The sequence below is a fragment of the Gadus chalcogrammus genome, chromosome 23 (assembly GCF_026213295.1).
Source record: "Gadus chalcogrammus isolate NIFS_2021 chromosome 23, NIFS_Gcha_1.0, whole genome shotgun sequence".
Classification (NCBI taxonomy): Eukaryota; Metazoa; Chordata; class Actinopteri; order Gadiformes; family Gadidae; genus Gadus; species Gadus chalcogrammus.
The window spans coordinates 5312132-5339008 of NC_079434.1; the positions used below are offsets into that span (position 1 = coordinate 5312132).

Sequence of the window (26877 nt, forward strand, 5' to 3'; positions counted from 1 at the left end):
TATAATGCATGTGGTGCATGAGGTGGAGGGAGTTAAGGTCAACCTGGGGGCAAAAACTACAAAAGGTATCCTTATCACTCCAATGCAAAGAAGCAACAATCTACAATAATAGACAACAATGCAGCCTTCCTTCCTTATGAGGAATGCGAACTAATGTGTGCATTGCCAAGCACTGCAGTGCACCATCTATAACATATAACAGAGAGCGTGACGCTAAACAATGTCACTGCCTGATTTCATTGCCGATCATTTCTCGTTCCCCTTTCGAGCATGCCCTGGTTAAGAATTTATCTGACATGACTGATTAGCATCAAATTGCTTCATGGCAGGGCTAATACCATACGGGATTTGCAACTAGGCAGGGGTTTAATACTAAACCCTATTACTACCTCATGGAATGTGCTCGACATTGAACGCAACTAAAAGTATAGTATCTCAGACGCTAGACAAACACATGACGAAAAATAAGGAGGCAATAACATAAAGCGAAGCGTGTAATATTGTGTCTGTATAAGTGTGGCGGGCGACCACTGACAGTCACATAAGAGGTGAAGAGCAAGGCTCAGTTTGGTCACTTCTTCTGCTAGCATAGCTCATGCTTATCAATAAAAAGAGAAGAGAACAACTACACAGGGAATCACTGCTCATGTACTGAACCTGCGAACCCGCCACACAGGACACTCACTCAAATGAATACAATAGTATGTCAACTCTTCCGCATGTTAATACATTAATCACAGTTACAAGAGTTAACTCACCTTCTGTGCCACAGTAGCATTGGTGTGTTTTTTAGACGACGCGATAATCGCCTGTGAATATCTTAGTATATTTCTCGCGTGAATACTATGCTATGAAAAATCATATCATGTAAATATTGTTTATTTCGCGATTGCATGTTAAATATCTATTTAAAATCTTAAATAAATTACAAATACATTGAAAGGAAGACATATTTATGTACAGGCGGTCTCTGAGATGCTTTGTATTTTGTCCAGGACCCGAAGGTCGCAGCGTTGTTAGCAACATGGCAACGAAAACACAAGTGCTGTCTCTGTACCGAATGCTTCTGCGAGAGAGTAAGCAGTTCCCATCGTACAATTACAGGTAAACCATAACATGTCAATCGCCTTAATGAAAAGGACACACGCTTTATCAATTGCCATTTTTACAAAAACGTGCACGAAGACGGTGTGTTTACTTTGGCCACTGGCTAAAGTGACCACATGTAATATCATAATAAAGCTGAGATTCGTGTGCGGAAATGTTTAGTGTCTGAGAGATAAGATATCTCAGAGTATATGTATTCACCTAAACAGAAAGTACAATGTTGTCTTGGTCAACATTTAGTATAACAGCACGTTCTGCAAGGTAACTGACGTCACACTCCAGTGCCTAATGTGTTGTGACCTCTGATGCCAACGACTGTGGGTTAACCTAATGCGTTTGCTCTGGTTTTAAACTTCTACAGATGTGTCCATGACAATATTTGACGTAACATGAATTATCAACACTCATATCTAGGAGATGGCAGCAGCAACGATGACATGCTCGATTACAATCGTTACAATTATTTGATTATGAAAATAACCAAAAAGAAAATGCTCTTCAATGATTGACTACTGGCCGAACAGAAAACAATGAGAGGGGACATGCATTACTCACTCAGACAGAGCAGATCGCTTTCAACGAGGAGACTATATATAGACTGTTGTTTAGCCAGGTTGTTAAGCTTTTCTCTTGTTTGTGCTAAATAATACAACCTAGAACCTACTTAAGTCATTTGAGCTGCTGAATCTTTGGGATTGTTGACAATCTCGAAGTGTAAAAGAAGGTGACCGCATGCAAACTGCTGGTTGTGTCTGTTCTCTGCTGCTCTCAGGTTTTATTCTTGAACTACAACCACGTACTGGTGTGGATCAGTTGGTTGTTGGAGGCTAAATGGGGTTTCACCCCCCCCCTTCTATCTGCTGTGACATCTAATTGGTGGTGACAGATTCTGGAATTATTCAGGGTTTATATTGGACCCGATGATATTAGAAGTAACACTGTGTGACACAGATTGATTTGCAGTTGGGACTCTGCAGATATTGTAATAAAGTTTGGAAGCTGAGCTTGGTTATATAAACCATTCTGAGGTATTTTTATCGACTTGAAGGAAAGTTGTCTTTCTCATGCATTCACTTTTAATTTCTCAGAATGCTCCGTCTGCCTTTTAATAACTTTTGTGTAGTTCCGATATTAATATCCTCAAAAATGTGTACTTTTGATTGTTTTTTTATTCATTATTTTTGTCAAAAGTTTAATATTACTTAGGTTATAGCTTTTTCCCATCACTTTTTTTTTTTTTTTTACCAAACCATTAAACTTCTCAGAGGTGTTAGCATGTCTGTTGTATTTCACTCTTCTAAGATCAACCCTGTCTCTTGCGCACTTGTTCAATTCACACCGTGTTTGACGCACAACAGAAAAAACTTTTGATAAGGGTTAAGCCCATTGATAAGCCCCTTTTGACAAGCCCCTTAACTGATACTTGGATGTACAGGTTTGTCTATTCTGCAGTCAGTCAGAGTTAGTGAGGCAATGATTCTAAATATGTGAGAAAGTGAGCGAATAAGGTAGACAATATGTGAGGGAGTAACTCACATATTGGGTGAGGAAGAGGAGAATATGGGCCATCAGTGATGTACTATCAAAGACGGTGAAGGGGCGGTCACGTTCCCCCGTTGGACTCCTTAGCTCTGGTGTGTATGGCATCTGGGTGAATGGCTTTACAAAGTCTTATTCTGCCGGCTGTAACCACTGGCCACCATGCTGTGTATATCCACCATCTTGGATCCCCCAGGTGACCACAATCAACCAATCAAGGGAGCCACTCCCACCGTTACCATGACCACCAGTTACCAACCAGCTTAACCTTACCCAACAGTAGGATCGTGACAGTACCATGGGGTTTCGGTTGAAGACTATAGCTGTATTGTATATCGTGTTGTATCTGTGCGTACTGCGTACCCACAGACACATATTCTATTAATCTACTAGTCTGTATAACAAAAATAACAAAATCTTCGCTGGCAGAGGCCTGCTGCTTTCCAATTCCTGGCGTTTAAGAGCTGGAGAGGCAGTTCATGCAGGAAGAGTGAGGGAGTGGGGCCCAATCGATATCAGTTATTATAAGGATAAGACCTCGGCAAGAGACAGGATTTACAAAGACACTGACTTGCTCACCCTTACTCTCTGAAAGGGTGAGCAAGTCAACTCAACAAGCAGGGAAACGATGCACCACTGCCGAGTGCTGTAATTTTTGGTTTCTGTTGAACCCCGTCTACAAAGCTGTTGTGTTGAGAGGGTGACTAAGAGGGAGAGAAAGCAGGATGCACTGCAGTACAGGAAGCAGTTTTCCTGAAAGAGAGCCAAATTGGCAGAAGTAGGTCAGCCAAAGTGTCGAAACAGCAACACGCAGCCAACTAACTTCATACATATTTTTATCTTGTCTGACTTCTCTCTTTCTCTCTCCTCTCTCCTCTCTCTCTCTCTCTCTCTCAAAAAAATCTACAGAAGAGTCCTTTTTTGCAAATCCTTACTCAATTGTGCATGTTTTTATTTCCTCTTCAGGATGGACCATTAACGTATGGTGATATGCTCTCTTCTTCCCCCTCTCTTTCCCTCAACCTCTTCCTTCTTTCTCTTCATACTTTACAGTTTAGCTTCCTACTGCAAATCCGAACCACCCCAATACTGAATGTGCATTTTGTGTGCACATGCAGGCAGGCTGTCAGCAGTGAGGCTCTGCGAAGGCCCTCTGATGAATTAGTGATCACGGAACTCGCTCCTCTCCTTCCCCTCAGCTCCTCTCATCTCCCCCACGACACATGGAGAATTCCCTCTGAAGTCTCAGTGACGCAGCACAACAAACACACACACAAACAAGAAATCTGCGTGGGCACTATCAGACAGACTGACAGACACACACACACACACACACACAAACAGCAGGAAGCCATATAGCGTTTCACCTAATCGGGCATCTTTCTTTCTCTCTCTTTTCTCTCACTCGCTGCCTCTGTCTCTCTCTCTGTGCCTCTCTCTCTTGACCCAATTCCATCCAAAATCGTATCAGCGCGTTCCTGCCAGCATAGGTCACAGTAATGGTCAGAGAAAGACACCAGAGGATTGTCTATAATTCCATCAGCCCTCCTGCCGTGGGATTCAGAGAACTGATTATAGAACACATCTATGCTGTCAGCTTGTGATTGGTTTAATATTTACCTGGTGGTCTGGCCCGCCGGGGGTCTCCTGATTCTTATTGAACTGAAGCTATGCAACCAACGGTTGCTTTCATCTGGGAGTATTCTATTGGTTGTTCGCTCCAAATTTATATGTTTAATAATTTAGTCGATAGGTTGTCATTGTGAATAGCCAATGGCTGTTTCAAGCCCATCACAGCCCAAACTAACTTGGACTAGTGGGTTATTAGCTTTGTCTCCAAGACGATCTAAAGTATGAAGTTTGTTTGAATCTATAAGGAGCATTTACATTAATGCTGCTGTACAGCTTCATGAACTGTTGAGCTTTTAAGAGATCACGATAGTAGAGATCACGATAATGGTGGGCTAGTTGTAGACCTCATCACACATGGAGCCATTCTGTTCTCGCCACACCAACAGTAATGACCATCATACATGCATATCCTCTTTTGTGTGTTTTGTATCTGTTTTTTATTCTTACCCTCTTAACCTTTAGTACCATTTCATCTTATTGGCATTTTCCGTACAATTGATCAATGTCTCCCTTTTATCTAATGATCCTGGTTAGGGCTGGGCGATATGACGATATCATACCGTGGACGATATGAAAGTGTCTACCGGGAGAGATTTGGCCATATCGTTTATACAGAGAGAGAGAAAAAAAAAAAAATTATATTGCACTGCACTGACTGAAGCAAGGCAGGTGTGAGACTCACCTGTTAACTTGAAAAAAAATCTCATTTGTATTGAAGAAACAGTTCTATTTTTACCACCAGCTATTTGCACAGCACATAACTTTATTTGTATAATTAGTATTTAAAATATTTGTGTGATGCTGTGATTTTTATTTTATATTACACTGACTGACAGCCAGGCAGGTGTGAAGCACACCTTTAAAAAAAAATGTTATTTGTATTGAAAAAACAGTTAAATGTTTACAAGATGTTTGCACTATATGACACGGCAGTTAATGACAGATGTTCGCTACTTACTCCTTTGTAAGCATGGAAATTCAAGTTCAAAATAAAATAAAAAACTGATCAAATGTGAAGTATGGTTATTTTAAGCCATTTATTATTTTAATTTACTTCAAAAATACCATATCGTGATATATATCCATATCGTGATATAAAATTACTCATATCGTGATTTTCGCCCAGCCCTAATCCTGGTATTATTATCTCTGCACTGCTCCAGGTCCTGCCGGCATTCTCCCTCCTCTTACCTCGCACTGCCTTTTTTTTAAAACTTCCTCTTATTCTTGTCCTTTACTCTTAACTCCTTCCCTCCGTCCTTCCCTCCCTCTGGTCTCTTCCCTCAGACACAGAAGAAGGAATCTCTTCCACGCTGGACTTATTCCATCTTCCAATCCTTCCCTCGTGTTCTTTCCTAATTCTCCCCTCACTCCTTGCCTCCTTCGTCCATTTTCCTCCTGCCTCCTTCCCTGAGTCGTCCTTTCCTTAATCTCCCCTCCTCCTTCGCTCCTCCATCCATTTTCCTCCTTCCTGAGTCGTCCTTTCCTTCATCTCCCCTCCTCCTTGCCTCCTTCATCCATTTTCCTCCTGCCTCCTTCCCTGAGTCGTCCTTTCCTTAATCTCCCCTCCTCCTTGCCTCCTTCATCCATTTTCCTCCTTCCTCCTCCCTGAGTCGTCCCTCCCACATTAAACCCCATCAGGAGCTCATTTCCCCCTCTAATGGCCTCCGCCTGCATATCCACCCTGCACCATCAGCCGCCCTGTGTAAATCCCACCCTTCATACTTTAATTAGCTCTCTTAAACTAAATGAGAGAGAGAGGGGGAGACAACCGCATCCAAGGTAACTCCCACCAAGGTCAACAGGCATTCCCCTAACATCATCAGCTGCCGTGTTTAATGTCTCGTCTATTAGGTGGAATAATGTCAAAATTAGACCGCAAGTCATTTTCGGCGCTGGCCCAGCGGCTACCAGAGGAGGTATTTTATTATAGACTCAGGCCGGGCCTCTGTGTTGGCGTGATGTATTCTATCAAACGGGCCTCATTTGTCTGGGAAACGATCCGCGTTACTGCCTGCAGTACAAAGACTCTAGCGGGGGAGTCTTCAGAGGTAGGGGCCACGTCCATTACGGCGCTTCATATTCAAACCCTGGCTAGCATGGTGGGACTATCTAATGCTGGCAATCGAATGCAGGAGCGGAAAGGGCTCCAGACGTTCAAACGACCTGCTCTGGTGGCCCGGTGTTTAGGGGGAAGAGTCGTTTTGTGGACCGATATTTCTTTTGGGGGTTTTACTCTGCCCAAGAATGTACATTTTGGATGCTGTTGGGGGTTTCAAAACATGCCATTAGCATCTCCGCACGCAAACACACTTTAGGATTCCACCAGGAACAGATGTCATTTTATAACTCCAGATGGTCCTCCACATGCAACACTTCTTCATAGGCAAGTTAAGGCCACCTCGTCCTAACGTATCTCACTTGATTCCTTCACCTCGAAAAATTAATTCATGAAGGTGACCTATGCAAGATGTATTGTGTCTGCATTTTTTTTAATATTCCAAGATTACAACAATATGGACGTTGTGGGCGCCTGGTCTCTGAGGTACAACAGTGGGATCACCAATCAGAATAGATCAGGCGGAAGCAGGGGTTGCGGTGAAATCAACTTAAGTCATTTATTTATAAAAAAGGTGCAGGGGGAAAAGGGAGGGGGCAAAAGGCAACTCAAATCTTCACCGGGTTGGCGGCTGTCGTCAGGGTGCCCTTTCTGGCTCTTCCTGGGCTGGGGCCAGAGAGAGAGAGAGAAAGATAGTCCGGGGTTAGTGGGGTCTGTGGTCCCTGCCACTGACCTCTTCGCCCTAGCTCGGCTTGGGTTTCCTCTTTAAGTCGTTGGGGTTCCTCTTCAACTGCCGGCCTATGGTCGGGTTTCAGCACGACACAATTCACACACACCGACACACAACAGCTCTTTGGTCCACTTGGACGTATCTTCATTGATTAGGTTTGGATTGTTCAAGAGAATTGGCCACAGGCCTCTTACCACGAGACTGGCCTAACGTGTCTCTGGTCTCCACACCACACGCTCCTCCAGCCACTCTGTCTTCAGCCTGTTCTGGTGGAGTTAAAAAGGCCCTCTGATTGCAGGGCTAACTCAGCGCACCTGTGCAGGGTAAGCTGAGTAGTACCTCCCATCCAGAACCACACCCCTTGGCTGCCTTTGCCTGCCTTTGTGGCCACCCCGTGGCCATGTGGGGCACTACTCAGCGGCTGGGCCACCACATACCCCCACCCTCAGCTCTGAACCTCGGTGGGGAGCGACAGACCAACAGCAGTCATCCCTTCTCGACATGGCATCAGCGTTCCCATGAAGCTTCCCTGCCCTGTGTTCCACTGTAAACTTGAAGTCCTGCAGGTGTAAAAACCAACGGGTTATTCTGGCATTCTTGTCTTTGTTTTGGGCCATCCACTTCAATGGAGCGTGGTCAGTTACTATTACAAACTCGCGGCCTAGCAAGTAATAACGTAATTTTTCCATGGCCCATTTAACTGCCAGGCATTCCTTTTCTATGGTTGCATAGTTTCTCTCGTGTGGCAGTAGTTTGCGGCTGACAAAGGTTACCGGGTATTCCATGCCGTCGTGTATTTGGGACAGGACCGCCCCAAGTCCTACCTCCGATGCGTCTGTCTGTAGCACAAACCTCCTGCTGAAGTCGGGTGTGTGCAACACAGTCTCGCTGCATAGGGCCTTCTTCAGACGATTGAAGGCCTGCTCGGTCTGGTCCGTCCACTTCACCTTGTTTGGTGCACTCTTGCTTGTCAGCTCATGCAGGGGGGCAGCTATGGAGGCAAAGTTTGGAATGAACTGTCGACAATATCCCATTAACCCTAGGAAGGTCCTCACCTGACGTTTCGTCTGGGGTTGGGGCCAGGTTGCTATGGCATCGACTTTCTTCTCTTGGGGTTTGACATTTCCTCGCCCCACAGTGTACCCAAGGTAGTTCGCCTCCTCCAGGGCCAGGGAACACTTTTTAGGGTTGGCCGTCAGCCCTGCTTCCCGCAAGGCCTGGATGACAGCTTCTAGGTGCCGGAGGTGGATATCCCATGACGTGCTATGGATAATGATGTCATCGATGTAAGCTGCTGCATAGTCCCGATGTGGTCGTAGCACCTTGTCCATGAGCCTCTGGAAAGTTGCCGGGGCCCCGTGAAGTCCAAATGGGAGGACCCGGTACTGGAAGGCCCCGTCTGGTGTCGAGAACGCCGTCTTCGGTTTTGCTTGTGGCGTTAGTGGCACCTGCCAATACCCCTTGGTTAAGTCTAATGTAGAGATAAACCGGGCAGGTCCTAACCTTTCGACCAGCTCATCCACACGGGGCATAGGATAAGTGTCGAATAGAGAGATCTCGTTCAGTTTTCTATAGTCATTGCAGAACCTAATGCTACCATCGGGCTTCCCAACAAGGACTATAGGACTGGACCAGGCACTGTGGGACTCTTCCACGACCCCAAGGTCAAGCATTTTCCTCACCTCCTCTCTGATGGCTTCTCGTCTGGCCTCCGGGATTCGATACGGTCGAAGTCTTACCGTCTTTCCCGGCTCGGTTTCAATGTCATGGGCGATGACTGTTGTCCTCCCTGGGGTCTCAGAGAAGACATCTTTGCTCCTGGTGAGCAGTTCTCCGAGGGCCTGTACCTGTCTGGACGACAGCTGATCGCCCATTTTCACTGGCGGTAGACTCTGGGGAGACAGGTTGGCACTGAAGACATTGGAGGGGACAGGGGGAGGTTCATGCCATGGCTTCAGTAAGTTTACGTGATAAATTTGCTTGCCTTTCCTTCGGCCAACCTGTCGTATCCTGTAGTTCACTGGTCCCATTCGTTCCATTATCTCATAAGGTCCTTGCCATTTGGCTAAAAACTTGCAGGCATTCGTGGGGACCAAGACCATCACTTTGTGTCCTGGTTCGAACTCTCTCACCTGGGCTCCTCGATTGTACACCTGTGCCTGTTGTGCCTGGGCTTGCTGCATGTGTTCACGAACCAAGGGCCACACCTGGGTCATTCGGTGGTGCATCTGCTCCACGTGCTCCACGACACTGCGCTGGGGGGATGGCTGCTGCTCCCAGGCTTCCTTGGCCACATCCAGCATGCCCCGGGGTCTCCGTCCGTACAATAGTTCGAATGGTGAAAATCCAGTGGAACCCTGGGGAACTTCACGTATGGAGAAAAGGACATGAGGCAGCAGCTGGTCCCAATTCTTACCATCCACCTCTACAACCTTGCGCAGCATGTGCTTGAGGGTTTGATTGAACCTTTCCACGAGTCCATCTGTCTGAGGGTGGTAGACAGAGGTTTTAATTTGCCTCACCTTCAGACTTTGGCACAGTCTTTTCATCACCCCAGACATAAAGCAGGATCCCTGGTCTGTAAGGATTTCCTCAGGCAATCCCACTCTACTGAAGAGCAGGAACATTTCCCGGGCGACCGCCCTTCCTGTTGCCGAGCGTAGGGGAATGGCCTCTGGATACCGTGTGGCGTAATCCAGAATGACTAAGATATAGCGGTGGCCGCTGCTAGACTTCGGGAGGGGTCCGACAATGTCCATGCCAATCCTACTAAAGGGGGTTTCAATGATTGGAAGGGGTATTAAGGGATTTCGATACGCTACCTTAGGGGAGTTGATTTGACACTCTCCACAGTGTCGACAGTACTCCTCCACGGCTCTCTTGACCCCCGGCCAGTAGAAGCGGCGGAGGACACGGTCATAGGTCTTTTCTCTCCCTAAATGCGCCCCTAGTAGGTGGGAGTGTGCTAGGTACAACACTTTGGTGACATATTCCCTGGGGACAAGCAACTGTTCACAGATTTCAGAGTCTTTTCTTGTTACTCGGTACAGCAGCTTATTTTTAACCATGAAATGGGGAAAAGACACTTGACTCACCCCATCCTGGTTTTGGCCCTCAATCACTCGGACATCCCTCCAGGCTTGGGTCAGGTTGGGATCCTGCAGCTGGGCTGAGCCGAATCGTCCAGGCCTGAGAGTTTCATCCACCTCGACTTGGGGGAACTCTGAGAATACCTCATCCGACTGTATCTCTTCCAGAGGCTCCTGCTCCTCAGCTGCACGTCCAGGATCCGTTTCCGTACTTTGCCTATGGAGGGGCCTATTCACTTCGTCATCGCTGGATTCCGCAGGGCTGCCATCGGGTGACACGGCGGCACAAGCCTGGTGGGTGGCGGAGGCCTTCGTCCCAACCGGGCGTCTTCGGATTCGCCTATTCCGGTTCCTCAATTTCTCCGGCCAGTAGTGGGAGAAGAGCGGGCTGTCTCGGCCGAAAAGCACTGGCACCGGCAGTTGCTCTACAACCCCGACCCGCAGAGTGAATGGTCCGTGGGGAGTAATCACCTGGACCTCCGAGGTGGGATACTTCCGGGTGTCTCCATGGATGCAGGAGACGGAGATCTCTTCTCCCCAGGTGTCACTAGCAAACTGCGGTCTGATTAGTGAAACCATGCTTCCGGAGTCAAGGAGTGCTTCTTTGTCCCTCCCGCCTATCTTAACAGGACACTTTGGGGCTGGGGCCCCCTGGTGGGCCCAACAGGTAGTTAGGGTCTGGCTGAAGAAGCCCTTACCACCCGTAGATGCGGCCGTAGGCATCGGTTCATCCCGGTCCGGACACTCTCTGGCTAGGTGTCCCTCCTGGCCACAGGAGTAGCAACGTGGGCGAGGAGGAGGCATTGGTTCTCGCCTCTCCGTCTGTCTGGTCCAGCCAGTCGGTGTCCGGGCTGTTGGCGTGTTCACAGCTTTGCCACTGGTCTCTTTCCCTCTGTTGGCTTTAAAGTTAGTATGCATGACACTTTCTGATCGCATCATGCTACCCATCACCCTGTGGTTCTCCAGCAAGGCTATTAATCTGTCCACACTTGGAGCCCCCTGCTGGGCGACATACCTCTTGGCGTCGTTTGGCAGTCCCCGGAGGCACCGGTCAATCACAACGCGGTCCACTATTGGTGGCCCTGCAGCTTCCTCCAGCCAGCTCTTGGTATGACGGACCAGTGTCGTTACCTGGGCCCGGACTGGAACCGCAGGGTCATAGCTCCATTCATGCACACGCTGGGCCCGTGCAGGAAGGCTAAGTCCATACTGAGCCAGGATGGCAACCTTGACCGTATCATAGTTCATGGCATCTGCAACGGAAAGGTCCCGACAGGCTTTCTGAGCTTCCCCAGTCAAGAAGGGCATTAGGTTGTTCGCCCATTCTGCTCTTGGCCAGTTCTCCCTTGTTGCAGTCCTTTCGAACAAGGCAATATATGTCTCTACGTCATCATCCGGCGTCTGCTTGGTCAGCACATCTCGTGGTCGTCGCTCTTGTCTTCCGCTTACCCTGCACAACTCAGCTACAGCTGACTGCAGCGTGGCTTGGGTTTCCAAGATCGCTCTCATGGTTTCTTCCATGTTCAAAAAAAAATATATATATATATATATATATATATATATTTTTTTTTTTAATATTCCGATCGGTTCACCCACTGATAGCGAGGACTCAGACTGCCTGCATTCTCCACCATATGTGGGCGCCTGGTCTCTGAGGTACAACAGTGGGATCACCAATCAGAATAGATCAGGCGGAAGCGGGGGTTGCGGTGAAATCAACTTAAGTCATTTATTTATAAAAAAGGTGCAGGGGGAAAAGGGAGGGGGCAAAAGGCAACTCAAATCTTCACCGGGTTGGCGGCTGTCGTCAGGGTGCCCTTTCTGGCTCTTCCTGGGGTGGGGCCAGAGAGAGAGAGAGAAAGATAGTCCGGGGTTAGTGGGGTCTGTGGTCCCTGCCACTGACCTCTTCGCCCTAGCTCGGCTTGGGTTTCCTCTTTAAGTCGTTGGGGTTCCTCTTCAACTGCCGGCCTATGGTCGGGTTTCAGCACGACACAATTCACACACACCGACACACAACAGCTCTTTGGTCCACTTGGACGTATCTTCATTGATTAGGTTTGGATTGTTCAAGAGGGTTGGCCACAGGCCTCTTACCACGAGACTGGCCTAACGTGTCTCTGGTCTCCACACCACACGCTCCTCCAGCCACTCTGTCTTCAGCCTGTTCTGGTGGAGTTAAAAAGGCCCTCTGATTGCAGGGCTAACTCAGCGCACCTGTGCAGGGTAAGCTGAGTAGTACCTCCCATCCAGAACCACACCCCTTGGCTGCCTTTGCCTGCCTTTGTGGCCACCCCGTGGCCATGTGGGGCACTGCTCAGCGGCTGGGCCACCACAACGTTAATGACAACCTTTTTTAATACGTGTATTTAGTTATTTTGAGAAGCATCTATGTGTTCAGCAGTAACTCCTAAACAACCGAGCTTGTTTGCGTTCCTTTGTTTAAACCTCAACTTAGCAGGCGGCATCTTCGCCCCGCTGTATGTCTACATGTCGCCGTCCCCTGGGACCCCATCTTGGCTCGCATTCTGTTTGATGAGAAGCTGTGTGTGTGTGTGTGTGTGTGTGTGTGTGTGTGTGTGTGTGTGTGTGTGTGTGTGTGTGTGTGTGTGTGTGTGTGTGTGTGTGTGTGTGTGTGTGTGTGTGTGTGGGCATGTGAGCTGCTGTTTGTCTAGACATTATCCAACTTGTGTGTAACATTTGCGACCGGACCCATTTGACTCACACACATAGACTCCACATCCATTATATTGTACACACACACACACACACACACACAGATAGACGCACACACAGACTCAACATCCATTATATTGTACACACACAGATAGAAGCACACACAAACAGACTCCACGTCCATTATATCATGCACACTAGCCGCCACACACACACACACACACACACACACACACACACACACACACACACACACACACAGAGATAGACGCACACACAAACAGACTCCACGTCCATTATATCATGCACACTAGCCGCCGCACACACACACACAAACACACACCGCTATACACTGGTTTATTGATCTGGGTGCAGCTGTGCAGCCCTGCAGCACCAGGGCCTTCTCTTTGCTCAGAGAAGGAGTAATCAAATCAGTTGTGATTGGTGGAGGCGAGTGGAGCCCTGCTGCGCGGGGAGCCCAGGGAGGGGCAGAGCGGCCGCGCGGCCTTTATTTGTTGTGTGGTAGCTGTTGTTGTGCTGATGTGCGTTTGGCCCGCGGGCTGCAAGACCAAGAACCTCTGCTCTCTCTGTTCACCCCTCCTGCTCCGGCTTTGGTTGGGTTCAGCCTGCTGCTGTTGTCCACAAGTCGGTGCTGAAGACTTTAGGACTTTAATTGATCCAAGGGTCAACCTTTTATATCTATTGCTTTCACACGGACTCTCTCATCTTATCCAGAGGGACTTGTAGCTGTAGTGGAATTTGGGATTCCCTTCGATCTTTAAATCTCTGTTGATACCCGGCAGACTCTGTTGTATTGTTCTAGGATGAAGGAAACCTAGCCCTGTCCCTCCTCGGTAGTGTCAGCCGATTGTTCATGCCCTCCTCTGTTGTGTTGTGGTGTGCAGGACCTATGCGTTGCAGAGGATAAAGGATGCGTTCAGGGCCAACAGGAGAATTGAGGATCCCAAGATGGTTGCAAAGCTGGCAGAGGAAGGCCACAAGACACTGGCCCTGATCAAGAGACAGGTAAAACACAGACACACACACCTATACACACACACACGCATACACACATGCATACACTTAAGCACACAAATAAAGTTACACGTCAGATACGTTAATCATGTCCACAGGCTTGTTGGACCCAAGCTCTGACTGAAATATATATGCAGACTGCCTTAATTCAATTTCTGTTTGCGCCCATGTATAACTACCCGAAAGCCGTTCCATCTCTCTTTCTCTCTCTCTCTCTCTCTCTCTCTCTCTCTCTCTCTCTCTCTCTCTCTCTCTCTCTCTCTCTCTCTCTCTCTCTCTCTCTCTCTCTCTCTCTCTCTCTCTCTCTCTCTCTCTCTCTCTCTCTCTCTCTCTCTCTCTCTCTCTCTCTCTCTCTCACTGTCCTTCTGTCCTTCTGTCCTTCTGTCTTCCTCCATCCTCTCGAGGCAAGACCAGGTTGACTAACATGTAGATGAACACCTGCTTCCTGACTGACCACCTGTCCACACACACACACACACTTCTACACAAACCAACAGAAACATCTACACAGACCAACAGAAACATAAATATTCTGGCCACAGGTTCACACATGTAATCAAGCAGGTGAAAACCCGACGCACAAACGCAGACACCTCTGTCTCTCTCCCTCTCCTGCAGTCATTACCGTGGCAACACAGGGCTAATGACCATGCTGTTGGTCACTTTGTTCCCATATTGCAACAGCATCCTCCCGGCCATTCCGGCTGGACCCTGGTCTAGTGTCGGAACTCATCTCAGTTTATTGTTACACTTAGGGTCAGTTGGGCCAATCTTTACTCAAGTCTGCCTTTTTTGTTTTATTTCTAAATATCTTCAGGGTATACCATTAAAAAGCAAATACAGAGTGTGATCGGCTCTCTCTGACAGCAATTTTTATTGACTTTATATTCACACATTCTTTCTCTTATAACTAATTCACTGAGATAACCAATTGGGTCAGAAGTATTAAGAACATCTTAATCATTCAAATGAAAGGGGGAATTCACTGATCATATGATGTGTTTTCAGGTGGACATGTGATTAGTAAAGAACCAAACATCGTCAAGAACTGTGATTGGCCTCTTCCGTGACAGCCTGCGAGCTGTTTGTCGTCCTGGTTCATCTCCTGGGGGAGTGATATTATAGGTTCATATGTGAACCTTGTGGCACGGACAAGTTCAAATAAATAACTAATCAACTTTTTCCAATTGGCAAACTATATTGTTTTCCCAATATCACTGAGGAAATGAGCAATGGGGGAAAAGTCAATGTTCACGGTTCTCTTCAGAAAATACACAAGCAAACAAAACAAATAGTAATCGAAGAAGTAGAAGGTATATATATAATTATTTTTTCTCTTCCACTGCTCCATGGAAATAATGGTTGCCTCTTTCCAAGAGAGATAAATCAGAGCAGGAACATGAGACGGTTCCAACAAACTCATGGACACACACACACACACACACACACACACACACACTAGACCATACATTAACGTAAAGACTCACACAATTGAGAGCTCATCGATACACACCATATTAAAGTCTGGGTCCTAAGGCTCCAGGCTTTTAATCGGTCAGGGTTGTTGTCCTTAACTGTGGTCTGTCTCCTCATTGTGTGTGTTAGTTGGCCTGCTGTTAGATGTATGACAATTTGGTCATGTTTACATCCGACTCCGAGTGCACTTTAATCCACTCTTGTAGTGATTTAGTAACATTCTTTGTATTCACTAGTCGGCAGGTAACAGGTGGACTTGGGCTCACACCCGGAAGCCTCCGGCCGGGAATGACCTGCCCTTACTGCTAACTAGACACTACTGCCTGCGTCAATAGTAAAGATACAATACACATATTCATGGCCCAATAGAAAGTCGATTGACTGTATAAACTATGAGTTGGTGGAGTGCTGGTATCCGTGCCACGCCCCGAGAGAACAGACGAGATCTGATCATCCCCCCCTCTCCCCTCCCCCTCCCGCTCCTTTCTGCATCCCTCCTCTTCCGGAAGTGTGCGCGTGTGTGTGTGTGTGTGTGTCCCAGGTGCTCTCTCTAAGTCAGTTAGGAGTAAAGGTGATGGATGGCGTCCACAGAGCTTTGTCTGTGTTTTCAGGAGAGGGGAACTAAACTCTTTTGTTGTTTAATGAGAAGAAGGGGTGGGGAAGGGGTGGGGAAGGGGGGGAGCGGGCGAAGGCTCGGGTACCAGAAGGAAGGCGAGGGCTGAGGTGGGTGGGAGGGGCAGGGTCTCAGAGAAAGGAGAAGGGGTGGGGAGGCGGCGTGATGGAGTGGGGGAATAGGAGCGTTGGTGAGGGAAGTAAAGAATGACCAGGGACAATTTGAGGAGGGAGACATGGTGTTTGAGTGTGAGGGAGAAGAGATGTTTGTGTGTGTGTGTGTGCGCGTGTGCGTGTGTAAGTGCAACAGCCCATATCTCAGTTATTACTGCTGCTCATGCCACCGCAGTGTCACACCCGTGGGCCATTATGGCTCTGCAGAGATTAAATGCTGGTTTGGGTGCTGCTGGTGAGTTATGCCTGACGATTTGAGGAGAAAAGTGTCATCACTGACGCAGCCGTGGCTCAGCAGAACCTGAGCGTGCATCATTTGGCCTCAGCAACGGCACGCTTCAGCGACATTGATCTATAAATATATATACATGGTCATCGGACACTTAATGTGCCTTATATGCCGCGGGCCTTAAATCTCAGTTGTTTTTGATAACTGACAAAACTATACCAGGACACTGATGACAGAATGGGGTATTTTGTGAATGACAGGGTGTGTATGTGTGTTATCATGGGACGGATAGGATGTCAGCCCATCCCTTGAGAAAGGCACACTCCCCCCATCCAACAGCAAAAGTAGAGCTTGCTGATGTTTTGCGTTTTCGATATGTAGCAATTTTCTCTTTTTGTCGAAATCGGGTTATGTGTTTTTGTCTGCGTTGTTGTGATCATCACAGAATACAAAGGTATTCAGTGTTGTTGTGTTAAGCTTATTGTATTATTGTGGTTATTTTTCTCTGGCTCTTTTTTTTGCCTTGGTGAAAAATGGCACCTGCGGAAAGGTGGCATAAAATCATTTAAATCACATTATTCTCATCTCTTGCTTACAAGAAACATTCTCTTTCTCTCTCGCTCCTCGCTCTTTATCTTTAAATCCTTTCATTTCCCACTGTCTGTCTCTTTCTCGCGTGGGCTAAGCCCAGCATCACACACACACACACACACACACACACACACACACACACACACACACACACACACACACACACACACACACACACACACACACACACACACACACACACACACACACACACACACACACACACACACACAAATAAACCATTATCCAGCTGATGAAAGAGATTCATCTCTACCATTGTTTACATTTACATCATTTTCTTACTAATGAGGAAATATAGTAAGCTAGGCTGCAAGGCTATGCAAGGTTGCAAATAAAGTGTGTGTGTGCGTGCTAATGTTCATTGCGCTTTTGAATTCCAAGAGGTTCCCAACTTCCTCATGTAAAGTATTTCAGGCGGTGCAAGGAAGTAATACACAACATTACATGTGTAACACACTGATCTCCCGCGTGTGCATGTGTCGGTGTCCGTGTGCATGTCACGCAAACACACATGCACACATACACTTCGGGGGTCGGTCCGACTCGGCGTTTTAACCCCACCCTGAGCTCTAGGGGGTTATCTGCCTAGCTTGAGGGAACGCGAGCAGGGCAGAGTGGAATTTGACAGTGGGGTCGGTTCAACGGCAACCGCCCCCCCTCACCCCCTCATCAGACATCCGAGGCGGAGTGCCTCTTCCACCAGAACGTCCCCCACTGCTTCACGCCCGGTGACACAGCAGGAAGGCACATCAGCACAATCGCCGAGCCATTTGGCAACACCCCATTTGCTCTTTTTAGCGTTGGGTTATACCGCTGAATAATACAGACTCATCGCTGGCATCTGAACGCCTCAGAGTCTGTATCGTTCAGGCCTTGGAGCCCTGGAATCGGCTCGAATAAGTTGCGCGGCTGAGCCCTCGTAGGACGCCAGCGTTCTCAGTACCAGGACGTATTTGGGTCAAGTTCCCCGCTGTTGGCTGTGGAGGCTTCTGCGCTCCTCACGTCTATTCTTAGAAACTTGAGACTGATGCAATGACTGCACTACATCACAGGGAAAATGTACGTCACTTGCACGCGCACACTCACGCGCGCACATACACCCATGGACTTGCATGTACGCGCAGCCCTATTTGTTACTCACTTGTTCTGATGCAATCCATTGACTGGCACCGTAATGATGAGAGGAAGACAGGAAGAGAGGGAGACGGGAGAGAAAAATTGTGACTGAACGACTGAGGGGAGCCCGGAAGGCTGGGAGAGAGGGGAGTGGAGAAAGAGAACACGATTGCGATGGAGTGAAAGAGAGCGTTACAGCCTACTGGTAGAGAGATTGGAAGCAGTCACCCCTTAAATCCCAAGCCTATAGGCATCCATAAGCAAGATGCCTGACACCTACCTGCTCCTGAATGGCTGTATCTGAATTCACTGTGACTCACTATGGATAAAAGGGTTTTCTAAATAGTAAAATGGAGGGAGAGGTCCTAAACATTTTTATTGATTCCAGTTCCAATCAAATAATAATAATGTGTCCTGAAGTCTCACAGGTGTAAACAAGCAGCCCCAGCCTAGCAAAGAGCTTCCTTTGGGCTCATAAATGAAGAGACATGGGGGGTGTCCTGCTATGTCCCAATAGGTTTGGGGAGACATGAGTAGTGAGTCCCAGGCTTTGCCAAATCCTGTGCTTTACTTTCACTGGGAGTAGAACTGGACCAGTATCAAGCCAAGAGCAGTACTGTGGACATAAAGAGTGGATTCATTCACGTGTCCCTCCCGCATCTCAACATAAAGGATTAAGAAGCACTTTTTTTCTCTATGAAAGTAACCCAAATGATGGTCCGACCAATGTGAACAAGTGGTTATCGACCAAACCCATCGACCAGAACCTGACGGTCCCGGACGGGGAAGAGAGCCCGGAAAGTGTCTGGAAGGAGTGAGGAGATGACATTTAGCATAGGTCCTTAGTGCCTACGGGGTTAGGCACTATCGGGTCAGGCCCCTGGGCCAAGCGCCCCCCTGAGGGACTCTGGGGCCCCGCTGGGCTTATTGTTGGGCCACTAAACGCTTGTGATGTAGAAACCACTCCGGGTCGGCCCAGAGTCCGGAACACCACGCCAGTTGGCACAATTTCCAGCCCCCCCCGCCCAATTCTCTGGGTTCGATGATGCATCGATCGCAGACATTGATCGAGAGAGAGAGAATTGAAATTAATTGAGATAGCGAGGACGAAGGTTTGGGAGACAGCCTGGTTGCCAGGAGTACATGATGGAGTGGGTGCTTCAGCCCGGACACAACTAACTCTGGATCAATCCCTGTCTCTCTCGCTCTCTCGGTCTCTCTCTGTCTCTCTATCTCTCTCTCCAATTTTCTCTCAATTAGTTTTAAATGAAAAGCCTTTGATAACCTTGCTTAGGTTTCTCTGTTTATGTTGGCACCTCTCTTCATTCCTTCTCTCTAACAAACCTCTCTCGTTTCTCTCTCTATCCATCACTCCTTCACAGCAGATTTCTGCCACAATCGATTTTCTCCAAAGAAAATCGCTGTCTCATTTTTCCTCAAGGTGTGTGTGTGTGTGTGTGTGTGTGTGTGTGTGTGTGTGTGTGTGTGTGTGTGTGTGTGTGTGTGTGTGTGTGTGTGTGTGTGTGTGTGTGTGTGTGTGTGTGTGTGTGTGTGTGTGTGTGTGTGTGTTAAATGCATGTAACATCTATGCCATTCTGAAATGGGCAAGGTCACACATCGGTGCCTGGATGCGATCACTCTCAAAACCAGCGTCAGAAGCTGGTCATCAGAATCTTGTCGTCGTCGTGCCCCCCCCCGACTGCGTAGGATGTCATTAAGTGTCGCTGGCCGTTGCGCTGCCGTGCGTCTGTGCGTCACACAGCGCCTGAGTCACACCCTGGCTCACTGATGGCGAGCTTGTTGAATAATAAATAACAGTAATTTCATGCCAGAGATAATTTTCAAAATGTTTTTTGGACCCACTGTGTAATTGTTTGGAGAGAGAGAGCGAGAGAGAGAGGGAGGGGGAGAGAGGGGGAGAGAGAGAGAAAGAGAGGGGGAGAGAGAGAGAGAGGGAGGGGGGGAGAGAGAGAGAGAGAGGGAGGGAGGGGGAGAGAGAGAGAGGGAGGGGGAGAGAGAGAGAGAGAGAGGGGGAGGGAGAGAGGGAGGGGGGAGAGAGAGAGAGAGGCTAGAGAGAGAGAGAGAGAGAGAGGCTAGAGAGAGAGAGGCTAGAGAGAGAGAGAGAGAGAGAGAGAGAGAGAGAGAGAGAGAGAGAGAGAGAGAGAGAGAGAGAGAGAGAGAGAGAGAGAGAGAGAGAGAGAGAGAGAGAGAGAGAGAGAGCTCTCAACACACTTGAGGAAAGATTGCCAAAACTGAATCTTCTGAAGTGTAATAATAAACTGATTTGGAGTGCTGTAATCATCCCCAGCAACGCCAGTTATTTTACATAGCCCCGCCCCCAACATCTCTCTCTCTCTCTCTGTTCTGCTCTCTCTTCTAGGCTCTTACTGTCTCATATCTTCATACTTCTCGTTGGAACAGGGCCATCACTGGACCTGAGGGAACCGTTTGTGTGTGTGCGCATATAGCATAGCGCCCACAGTGAGCCTTAACAAACATGGGAACTTGGAGATGCACACTGGAGTGCTTCAAATCTTGGATTGTCCACTTTCTTTGGCTTCATATTTGTTTTCGACCAATCATGCTGCTGGAGGCTCTGTAAGCGAACACTAACTCGGCCGGCAGTAATAATCTCAGAAAATCTTTCAAATCAGCTCCGCCTAGACTGGCCAATGTAGAAATACTCCCCTCCTGAAAAGCCTCATCCACGAGCACGATGGAGAAGATCTCGTAACGAAACGACACAAGGCGTAACTCCGCCCCTTGCGGTTGTGGGTGTGGTTGGCCCCGCCTCTCTGCCGTCTCCCCCCCCAGAAGTTCTGCTGCAGGACGTGCAGGACGATGTGTAGGACGGCTGGATCCCAGAGAGGTGGGGGTGAGCTCCTTTTTGAAAGGGGGTGTGATTGATCAGTGGTGTCGTTTTAGGGAGCCTGGGGATTGGGCGGGTCCTTGGGGATCACTGGCCAATCAGAGGCGGGCACAAGTAACAGTGGAACGGTCTCGGCGTCGGTGGAGATACAGTGTTGGTGGTGTCTGTGTTTGGTGCTCTGCCCAAGGTGACGTTCTAGGTCACACACGGAAACACTATCGCTCTCAGGGTTGTGTGATGGGCTCGCTGGCCCCCCCGGGGAGACCGCGCACGCACACACACACACACAGCCATGATACCTCAGCAATCCCCCCCACCATATATTTATCTCCAACCAGCTACCACTCAAGCTAGGTCTTCATGGCTTCTTAATGAGATGGGTATCTCTCTCTTGCTCTCTCCTCCTTTCCCCCCCTTTATTATCTCGTTTTCAAAGCGTCTTCTCTTTCCTCTCGCTCGCTCGTACAGCACAGGGAGGCTCCTATTGCACAAACTACAGTGGAAAAGTGTGTGTGTCTGCCCGCCTAATGGGGGTGTGTCTGCCGGCTTGCCAATGAGGATGTGTACCGCAAGGCCTTTTAATGTCAAAACAGGTTTAACTCTGGTGTTATTTATAGCCCTTCGTGGCACTTGATACGTTAATATGGAAACATCCCTGATCATTACCGCACTTGTTCCTCCATTAAGCTGCTACCCAGAACCCTGACAGTAGAGGGGAAACCCTTTTAAGAGGACGGGATCCCGTATAAAAGGTTATTTGTGTCTAGTTAATAATAATAATACATTACATTTCTATAGCGCTTTTCTCGCACTCAAAGCGCTACTACCTACCCGTTTGTTCCCTGTTTCGATGTGTAAACAGGTCTCACGGCCGTTCGTTGATGAATTGTTCATTTTAGCAATGAACTTTATGTGCTCTGCTTACAAGAGGCACTGCCTGCTAAGCGGCATCTTGTTCGAGGCTGTTGATGTGCCATTTAGCAACACTCGTCCAGTAATGCCACTGTTTATGGCTCGGCCTCATCTTACCACCCCGCCCCTCGGGGGTATTAAGCAAAATCTCTCTTTAGCATTTGTTTTATCCGAGTTATATATTATTGAGTTAGTCTGTCCGTCACGCTGGTGTGTGTGTGTGTGTGTGTGTGATCCCCACGTTGCTCTCTGAATGACATGGAGGATACATGAGGAAGAGTGTGGCTAACGCAATGTCAATAGATAAAGCTGTGCACGTCCCTTTTAGAGAGCCTATGGGACACCCAAGATGAAGGAGGAAAGTGAATTAAAGGTGAATAGCGAATGATGGAGGGAGGGGAAGAGCTAGACGGACTTAGACAGGAGGAAGAGGGGGGGGGAGAGAAGGAGAGGGAAAAAAGTGTACATTAATTGACAAGGGGAGAAGGGGTGTGTGTGTGTGTGTGTGTGTGTGTGTGTGTGTGTGTGTGTGTGTGTGTGTGTGTGTGTGTGTGTGTGTGTGTGTGTGTGTGTGTGTGTGTGTGTGTGTGTGTGTGTGTGTGTTTCAGCCCGGAGTGTTCCAGCATGGCTCTGCTGAACAGAGCTGAATAATGGATAAAGGGGGTGTCTAGTGTTGGGGGCGGGGGGGGGGGGAGTTAACTTAGGGAAACACACACACACAAAGGGCAGACGAAGAGCTTCTTTGGCAGACCCTCCTACACATAAATGCTGATGCCTACAAGAACATGCATTCATGTTGTTGACGTCTACATACACCGAAATAAATGCATACACCACACAACAATGGATTGGTATTGGGCAAGGGGCGACACACACACACACACACACACACACACACACACACACACACACACACACACACACACACACACACACACACACATTGTGAGAGGCTGATTGCCATACAGCAGGTAGAGTTAAAGTTGTACAGGAAGTTGGCGATGAAGGGAGAGGAAGAACCAAGGTATACTGCCTACCTTGATGTTGACACACACAGCAACTTCAACAAGCCTAGACACCGAATGTATCTCTCATATCTAATGAGGCTCTATGGGAGAGAAATGGTGTTAATGAAATGCATGCATGATATAAATGACACATACACACCTCGATATCATTCCCCACATACACAAAGTACATGCACACTTTTCTCATCAGAATGCACGATGGCGAACACCTAAATAGAAACACATTGTGTGTACACCAACACACACAATGAGATACACCGCGGCACATCTGTAGCTTTGGGTGTGTGCCGTATACGTCTCTCAGGGGGTCTCGTGATTTGCATATATTTTCACAGTGAATGGGTTCTCCAATTCTCATTCTAGGCGGCATCAAAGAGATCTTTATTACACGCACACACACGCATCTACACACACGCAAGCACACACACATCTACAAACACATCTACACAAACACACATCTACACACCCGCATACACACACATCTACACACACAAACACGCACACGCACACATCTACATACACGCACACACACATCTACACACACGCACATCTACACACACGCACACACATCTACACACACGCAAGCACACACATCTACACACCCGCACACACACCCGCGCACATGTGTTGTGCGCATGGAAGATGTGTGTGAGACGCGTGCAGATGGCGTGCGCGGGGGGGGGTTCAAGTGTGTTTTCCTCTGCGTGCGACAGGGCAATTAAAATCTGTGAGAAAGCGACGCAGCGCGGTACTCTGTACGCCGGTGGGCCGGACGGCCAGGTGGGGTCTCCGGGGAGCAGGGCACCACTGTGTGTGTGTGTGTGTGTGTGTGTGTGTGTGTGTGTGTGTGTGTGTGTGTGTGTGTGTGTGTGTGTGTGTGTGTGTGTGTGTGTGTGTGTGTGTATTGGGAGGGAGTTTCACTTCCTGTCTCCCATGTGGTCGGGGGGGGGAAGGGTAGGAGAGGGATGGGGAGGGTTGGAGGTGACCTCGCTCAAGCCTCTCCCTTCCATGTCCTCTATCCCATATTCCCATTTCTCTCTCTCTTTCCATGAATTAGTTTCTTTCTTTCTCTCAATCTATCACTCTCCCTCATATCTCCTTCTCGCTCATATCTCCCTCTCACTCTACCCCTCGGCCTGTCTCTCATATCTCCTCTCTTTTCTCATATCCCTCTTCTCTCTCTCGCAGTAGTAGTGAGCTGGTTTAGTCCAGTTTCTGCTGTGATGGGTTCCGCCTGGCGCCTGTGGTGGGTGCATGGGGGGAGAGAAGAAAGGGAGAGGGGGGAGGGATACAGAAAAAAGCTAGAGCTAGGTAATGAAGACGGGGAGCGCGAGGGAGAGAGAGGACATCCCTTTGCCTCCACCGCCGCAACAATTTACATGAGAGCCAAGCCTCCCGTGGTGTGATTGGCCCAGAGATGCTTCAGCCTCTATTGTATCCGCCCCCCTTCTACGCTATGGGCTGGCCGATGAGCATGAGCACGTCATGCACCGGGATGCACCTGTGTGTGTGTGTGTGTGTGTGTGTGTGTGTGTGTGTGTGTGTGTGTGTGTGTGTGTGTGTGTGTGTGTGTGTGTGTGTGTGTGTGTGTGTGTGTGTGTGTGTGTGTGTGTGCGTGTGCCCCTGTGATTGGTTAAAGTCGGAATTTGAGAATGCAGAGAGATGGAACATAAACTGATTCAGAGAAAGTGCTGAAGCTTAGTGGAGCCATTGGTAGTGCTGTGCTTCCCTCTGGTGGTGATGTCGAGATTGGATGTTTGGAAAAAAAAATACTTGAAAGTGGTCATGCTATGTGAAACCCTAGGTGGCTTCACAGCCTACCTACAGCTCTGGACCAGTGGAGCAACTGAACGCTTTTAAATAAATCACATGGCCCCAGACCTTGAAATGTCTGAGTTCCCCTCAGGTGGGTTTTCATTTATTCTTCGCGGGTGTGGCTGTGGCTGTGTATTGTGCGCACACAGCCACCAAGGCAAACGTGTTTTATTTTTTATTTTACAAAAAAACAAATCAGCTCTGCCAACCACTTGTGGGTGGATGGTTCAAAGTCCGACCAGGTGTGTGTGGACGTTTTCTGTTGCAGCAGACGGGCTCCCTCGCCCTCTTGCTCTCGCTGCCTCTCGGCACACGTATTACATATACCTCTCGTCTCGTTTCCTAGCTGGTAAAACATAAACCGTGTCGGTCTCTTACACAGCCGCCTCATTTCATTTCACAGTGTGGAGCCCTCCTGGCTGCACACATTGAAACCTCTGCTTCTCTCCGTCTCTCCTCCTTGCAGCACCATCTTGGTGCTGAATCTCCCCTGACTTCACCCATCCTTCAGATCTCTCTGCCCTTTCTTGTCCTCTCTTAGTTCCCTCGAAACAACCCTAGCTGGTTTTTTCCCTCAGTCCCCCCCCAGAGTGATGCAGTGCAGAAGACCGAAGCATCTCGACTCTTTCTTTCTAATCTACTATTATATGCAGTGTTTTTCCACGAGGAAAAGTTTGTTGGAAAGCTTCGGTTTGGAATGGCAGCTTAATTGGGATGTCTCAGGCTGCGATACAAACTATATGGTAGAATCTCTTTTTAGCGAAAGGAAACATGGGAGAACAATCTGAAAAGGCGTCATCAAGACAGCCTCTTTCTTTTTGACCTCCATCAGTGTCTATGACTTGACCATCGTCTTCTACTTAGGTTGAGGGGATTCATTGACCTGAAAGAAATGGTCCGTATAGGTACCGGCAGTCATTTATAGCAGTATTTATAGCCAAGGAATTACAGTTTGGAAAACAAACTTCAACTGAGCCATAGACAGTGTGTAGTTAACATGCGTGTCTCACTCTGTCTGTCTCTCTCTCTGTCTGTCGGTCTGTCACCCCAGGTGTCCATAGGTAAGCTGTACGAGACTCAGAGGAACATCGTGGAGGGCGTGGCTCCCCGCTGAAGCTCCTCATGACGGGGTCCAGGGAACGGAGGCGGTTGAAACGATGGAAGATGGACTCGCAGGGAGGAGCGATGGGGAGCCAGTTCCACTGAGGACCAACAGGAAGTGACATCACCCAGCTGCACCGCTGACCTTTTCCTCCACCTGCCATCCTTCTTCATTGCCCTGAGCGCCGTCCCGCGCTGCCAACACGGAGGGGAGAGACCTCATCTGATGGGCGGGGTTTAGGAACCGCCAAGGACTTCTTTTTTTTTGGGCTTAATATTTGTTTATATATAAACCTACTTTATTTTTTTTTATTTGAATTTTGGTGATTGTGCACCTAATTCACAGCTGGAAGCTCAACTATTCTTCTCAAAAGAAGACCAACAATTCTTGATACACAAATCTGTTGTAGTCGCTAATAATACCAAAGCTTCTTACTTCTAACAGTGTCGTGACTCGTGGGTCACTTTTTTCAAAAGTGGTGTATAATTGTGACCGATCTGCACGTAGCCATGGGTAAGCTGTTAGTTGATAAAATGAGTTTTGGATATCATTTGAGGAGGGATAGCCAATAAAAGTGTATTTAAATGCAGGCATGTCAAACCGCGTTCGCTGGGTATCTAACATTGGGTGGAGTTGTAATTAATGTTGAAATGTCAAGCGCACACAACTTTGGGATTAATTGATTTGCCGCTGAAAGAAGTCAACGCTGCAGAGTCTGGTTGTGACGGCAGAGACGCACAAAAAACCTATAAGCTTGTGGCAAATAGACACAATCGACGCCACACAGATCAAATAACATCTGTATTCACCACTGAAGTTATCCGCTAAGGGGGGGGTGTGTGTGTGTGTGTGTGTGTGTGAATGGCCAGTGGAGCTCATACTGGGTGGTGGAACTCAAGGTCTTTACTGGTCCCCTCAGTGGAACCCTGAAGCCCCCGCTCCTCTCTGTCAGTCTGCACGGTGGTCGAGGTCTTAACTCTGTGCTTGTGTTTGTGTCGCGCCTGTTGTACTTAAGATGCGCTTTAAATAAACTGAGGAATGCTAACACGTGTAAGAAACCTTCATTTA

At 48.2% G+C, this 26877-nt stretch overlaps 2 protein-coding genes across 5 annotated transcripts in view; one reads left to right on the plus strand and one right to left on the minus strand.

Moving 5' to 3' along the window:
• Positions 1–2759, minus strand: part of fars2 (phenylalanyl-tRNA synthetase 2, mitochondrial) — a 61022-nt gene extending 58263 nt beyond the window's left edge. The window contains exon 1 of one of the 3 annotated variants that reach the window (XM_056584500.1): positions 2644–2759. In XM_056584500.1, coding sequence (XP_056440475.1) covers positions 2644–2754 — 111 coding nt within the window. In that variant the 5' untranslated portion in view covers positions 2755–2759. Of the gene's footprint in view, positions 1–758; positions 822–1662; positions 1911–2643 lie in introns of those variants that run through there. The other 2 variants (XM_056584502.1, XM_056584501.1) reach the window with 2 other exon arrangements.
• On the plus strand, positions 996–26877 carry LOC130377400 (LYR motif-containing protein 4B). 2 transcript variants are annotated; one of them, XM_056584505.1, is made up of 3 exons: positions 996–1104; positions 13735–13855; positions 25759–26877. In XM_056584505.1, the coding sequence occupies exons 1-3, from the start codon at positions 1025–1027 to the stop codon at positions 25819–25821; spliced, it is 264 nt and encodes an 87-aa protein (XP_056440480.1). In that variant the 5' UTR covers positions 996–1024; the 3' UTR covers positions 25822–26877. The 2 variants fall into 2 exon arrangements, with proteins under 2 accessions (XP_056440480.1, XP_056440481.1); XM_056584506.1 differs by lacking the exon at positions 25759–26877 and adding an exon at positions 14873–15239.

Coding starts and splice junctions, on each gene's coding strand:
- LOC130377400 (XM_056584505.1), top strand. CDS start 1,025: ATGGCAACGAAAACACAAGTGCTGTCTCTGTACCGAATGCTTCTGCGA. Junction 1,105..13,734: donor TTCCCATCGTACAATTACAG/GTAAACCATAAC, acceptor TGTGGTGTGCAG/GACCTATGCGTTGCAGAGGA. Junction 13,856..25,758: donor TGGCCCTGATCAAGAGACAG/GTAAAACACAGA, acceptor CTGTCACCCCAG/GTGTCCATAGGTAAGCTGTA.